This window comes from Limulus polyphemus, unplaced genomic scaffold (genome assembly GCF_000517525.1).
Source record: "Limulus polyphemus unplaced genomic scaffold, Limulus_polyphemus-2.1.2 Scaffold770, whole genome shotgun sequence".
Taxonomy (NCBI): domain Eukaryota; kingdom Metazoa; phylum Arthropoda; class Merostomata; order Xiphosura; family Limulidae; genus Limulus; species Limulus polyphemus.
In genome coordinates this window covers 322,002-327,642 of record NW_013666380.1, presented here as the reverse complement: position 1 = coordinate 327,642, position 5,641 = coordinate 322,002, and the positions used below count along the sequence as shown (strand labels likewise).

General features: G+C 30.2%; 1 protein-coding gene across 1 annotated transcript in view; it reads right to left on the bottom strand.

The window, feature by feature from the left end:
• The window catches only part of LOC106460444 (armadillo repeat-containing protein 4-like), an 84,962-nt gene that overhangs the window by 66,740 nt on the left and 12,581 nt on the right, over window positions 1-5,641 (bottom strand). Inside the window, 2 exon segments of the mRNA XM_022387160.1 lie at window positions 479-648; window positions 3,127-3,227. Of these exon segments, the coding sequence (XP_022242868.1) occupies window positions 479-648; window positions 3,127-3,227 (271 nt within the window).

Genomic DNA, 5,641 nt, shown 5'->3' with positions numbered 1-5,641 from the left:
ATTTCGATGCTCCTCTTGACATCCCTTTTTTGTCCTCTCCAATGGACCAGGACAATCCAGATGCTGCTCATTTGTTTCCTTGCCGTGTTTCATGAACTGCACGATGATTCTGTTGACTGTCGAAAGTGGGATTCCCAAATTCTGCAAAATTTGCCGCTGACTTATTCCACCATCTGCTTGACCAACTATCCTTCCTCTAACAAAATCTGATAATTCGAGAGAACCTTGAGTTCTAGGCATTTTGTAGCACAAGATAATTAGTGTACGGCCCATTTTCATTTATATAGTGCTCTGTGAACACAAATTAGTTAGCATAAATCAGTTAAGTGATGAAAAGTTAGGTGTCTATTTACTTGTGACCACTCATTGTATATATACTTTTACACTGAATATTAAATATAATCCACCTATGTATATTCTACTTAGATGGCAATGTACATATAAGTGCTAAAGGAACTAAAACCACAGGCAGGCTCACCCTGCCATCTGTTTCACTGTCTCTTTCATCAAGGTTATGTCGAGCTGCTGCAACAACATGAAAAGCCTGAGGCTAGCAGAATTTAGACCTGCTGACACTAAGTTTCCTTGAGGGCTTTTCTTTTCTTCCTTTTCAGTTTCCATCAGCTTCAATTTTCTGTCAGCTTCTTCCTGATAATCCATCATGAAACATTACAATTTTAGAGGGCAGAGGATAATAAATGAAACAAAGCAAGAACAAATCTAAATACTTTATGCCTTTTGATTAACTTATATTCATTATTTCAGGTTTTAGTTAATACTTAAAATGTAAGTCAATAAATTGTTACTTTTTGATAAGTTAGACTATACATTGCAATGGGAAAAGTATTAGAAAACCACATTTCTAGTTGGTAATTGCCCAATCTCCACTGAATTTGCATGTTAATATCACTTGCCACAGATAATAAATTGAAGTGAAGATTACAACAAGAAAAAAGAGCTTTACAGAGAAATTATTATGGAATACACTAGCAGAAGAAGCATCAAATGACTTTACACCCACTTATTCATACCTAAATCCAATGTGGGTAATGAGCCAAAATAAAAGGAAAACCACTGGATATGTTAATATGGAATATGGGCCCAAGCCATCCAAAAATAAATGCCCTTTGCTCTATGAATACTTTTAAATGTGTTTTGAAAAATAAACTCATTTCTGGCAGTACAATCATCACTAAATACTTTAATTAAAATGTTCACAACATCGTGCACCACTGGTAGTACATTTGCATGTTTTCTGTTGGATGTTGTGAGCCACCCATGGTACACAACACCCATAAGATATAACTGCACCTCACATCTCCAAAGTCCTATATGAAAGCATATATTTTGTACGGATGGCTGTAATAATGCCATGCCTTCCATCATGTACCACTGGTGGAGCACGGAAGCCATGTTGAAAGGACAACTGAAATAAAACAAATTTGCTTGATTAAATCACTTTATTTAAAGCTTAAATGGGTAAAGACAGGACGTCATATACCACCGGTGATGAACTCAAGAAAAAACTGTTGATGCAATCATTCTGTCATAAAACATAACAAAACCATAAAACTAGCAGTATCTAAAACAGAGCTAACAATGAGGCTTAACGTTCCTATTGCATAATTAGAGAAATCATTCACACCACGAATGTGTTAAAGTTCTAAAATGTGGGCCATCACATTCATAATAAATAGGAAGCTCCATGCTATTTAATTTTACTAAACATAAATCAATTTAATATTTAGTAATTATTTTTTATACAGAACTATGTACATATGTAATTAAATCCCTCAAATATTCATGATATTTCTGCAGGCTATATAATCGTATTGTAAAAAAAGGTCAAATTAAATGTCACAGAAACATTATTTTTACATCAATTCTATACCACAAAAGTATTATTGAAGATATGAGACCACAGTAAAATGGGTAAATTAGACAAGTTCATCTGGAGGCTCAGTATACTTCTAAAAATTGTGGATATGATAAAAACCCTAACAACATCAACTGATCATAAAACTTGATTAAAATTAGTTAGTAACAAATGCAATCAAAATGTAATTAATATTCTTTGTAATCATAAATATTTATATTTTTTTGTGTTGAAGGCTGAAAAAAAGTAAAAAAAAACATGTTTTTTCCCTTTGCCATATTTGTAAACACCATCAAAATAATGCATAGTGTACTCTGCAGGAATTATAAGCACTCATATAAACCCAATATCAGAAGTATTATAAAAACTGTTAGTTCTCTCATTTAGTCTGAATAATTAAAAGACATTTTACAAGGAAATTTGAAAAGAAATTTTGAGAATTTGCTTTGGAAATTATTAATTTGTACCTAAAATGATAACAGATGCATAAAAACTACCTGGTACCAAGTTGATTTTGAAAACACTGAATTACAGTAATGAGTTACCATAACTTGTTATAAATGTTCAATAAATGATTAAGTTTTTTTTTTATCAATAAGTTTGTGAGCCACTTGGCAATCTGAGAACAAACAAATTGAAGATTAAAGTTGATTTTATTTACAAATAAAACATGTAATTATGTTTTTAGTAAGTTATTTTTTGTTCTATTTTTAAAAAACTACATTTTGCTTAGTGAATATCTTTGAATAGCTAAACAAAACTACTATTTGTTGCAGTATCAATACTACATTACTAAGCAATAAAACAAAAGCAAGTCAAACACAATTTTAAACTGGAAACAATTAAAATAATTATAATTGTACACCTGAATACTGGTTAGTGATAGAGTTTTATTTTTAATGAAGAGTTCCTTGGATTTTTTCTTCTTCTATTTATATCACTGTTGACACTAGAACACATAATGGTTTCGTTCTGCTATTCAAATATACCTGCCTGATGATCCTAGCTAAATCTTGTGAACCTTTTTTTTTAAATAAGATATAAAATAAAACTGTATGTATTTCAAATGATTAAATGCTACTATATTATGATAAAAAATGAAGTACAGAGAAAACTGAGCAGTACTTGGTATAAGCCAATATTGTTAATTTCTAAGAAAAGTAGAAAGAAACAATTTTCTATATATTATTCATTTCAATCCATTGGCATGTTTGTAGTTCTACATAGAAATATAAAATAAAAATACTAACTTTTATGACCATGTCAACATATCGTAATAATCCCTTATCTTCTGCCTTTTCTACTGTAGCAAAAGCATCTCCAAGTATTTTTGCCACTGGATCAGGATTGGCTGGTAAAAACAAATATATCAAATGTGGTCAAGGAATTATATTAATTACTTAAACATATAACAGTCATTAATCATATACGTGTGTGTGTATTATTAGGTAAGTCAGAGTAACTGTTAGATTAACATGTAGTATTCATAATTTCATACATATCAGTAATAAACTACAAAATATATGTTTCATTGCTATATTTTGATTGCCATACATTTCAGCAGATTAAAGTTATCTGTAAGACAAACCAAAAACAAACAATGTCAATATACAAAGCTCTGTGTCTGATTCAGTTGCTCTTCTATGAAATGAAACTACTCCCACATCCATCTGCTCTCTACTATGTATGTATTAAAAAATGAGAGAATGGTGTAACTTACATTTTCTTAACTTATCATTCCATTTGAAATAAAAAAAACATACACCAAAAAGGAGTATTCACAGACATATATTAATTAACAATTTTAAATTACTTTTAACCATATCTCCACTGCAAACTATCTTTCAGGTGTCAAATCCACACCAGCATATCAAATTTCAAAATTTAAATAATGATAATAATTTGATTCTATTTCAAAAATTGTTAACTCAAAAATATTTTACAATTGATATTTTGTCATTTGTTATATATATTTAGTGTAATTTACAAAGAATAATTTAAAAAGTGTTCAAACTTCCATCTCTGCTCCGGTCCAAGGAGTCTGTAAACAACATTTACAGATTCTTTTGGAATTTTTCTGCCCATCTCAAAGCATAGGTTTAAATATGTTAAGAAACTATCATTTCTTGAAAATGTAATGATCTATGTCTCGTTTCTCACATTACGTGCACAGAATTTTTGTGAACCATACACTGTATACAGCACACTCACATTCAACTGCCAGATGCAGACTATGTCCTATATGGCAAATCAGCAGTCAATGGGTTGAATACCATCGTATATGGTAGATTATAAATTATTTACATCAATGTATAGTTTCCTAAGAAAGTAAGGATGAACAACGGAATTTCAATTAGTTGATTATTTTTGTGATATCAGTGAATTTAATTGTAATTTGGATTAACCAATTACTTTACATGAGCCTGATGTAATCAATTCTCATAAGTAATTGATTAATCGAGTTGATCACAAAGCTCTATTTGTAAGTCATTAAATTTCCAAAATGGGTTGACTCTTTCAACATCGGAAATTATAGTAAAATACTGAGAAAACCTATAAAGATTCACAACATTTTTGTGCATTGCCATGTACAAAGTTATTGATTTCATTGAGTGATGCACTGCCATCAATGCTGGAATTATTTAGACTCCTTGGAAAATTGCAAAAATTATAGCCACTGTCTCTTATACTTAAACATTATTTTTCATAGGGCAGTATAAGTTCTTGTTATATCTGAGTTATATCTCATCATTTTCATTCTCATGAATTTGAGTTCAAACTGTTTTTAATAGGGAGGGTCATCTGTTAGTTTGTTGCACACAATCTGGGTCCACTTTTATCTTTTATCTTCTTAACCCTTTGCATATGGAACTAGTTCTTTTGTGCAGATCACAACCTTGTATAGTGTTACAATAAAATTCAACAATAAACTTGACATGAAAACAGTTTATAATTCAAATTTTTATATTATTTAAAGTTTTTAATCTATCATGTAATATGTCTGAGCTTCTCAGCTTCAGAAATCAATAACTAAAATAATAAGCCTATACAGTTTCAAACCAATTAGAAACATAAACTTTACATAATTAAAATCTAAAATCTGAGCCTGCTACCTTTTTAATTTGGTGAGACATCAATAAATTTGTCAAATCCATCAGAGAAACCACTTTCTTTGTTTGCTAATGGACATGTTTATAACAAAGAGAAAGAATAGTAGTTCCTCTGTATAAGGCTGTTTACAGTTATTTGATTTTGGCAACCCATAGAATAACCGTACATCATAGTTCCTTTGTATAAAAACATCTTTTCCCACTCCAAATATCTGGAGGAATTTTTTAAACCTATTTATGAATTACTTAGAAAGCTAGATAAATTGCAGTAGTTTTGGAACATTTAAATCTAGTACTTTTTTGTGTCCTAAAACATACTTGAAAGCTACACAAATCCTTTTTGGGACACCCAAATTTGTGAGACTTAAGGAGGTTCATGGAAGAACATCTACTTTTTAACTCAAATGTAAATACGATTGATTACAGAGTAAGTATTATAAATCCTTGTTTTTATGTATCTTGCTTTTATATATCTTTAAACAAAGACACTCAAATGTAAAAATTAGATACTTCTCGGCTTTGCATAACAAAACTTTAGTAAAATAACACATTAGTTGATATGGAACATTAACTCTACAAGAAACAATTAAAGGGCCCTCACTGTAATTTATTGCTTTTCACATGGGGAAATTGGTCCAATAAAACTATAAAATTA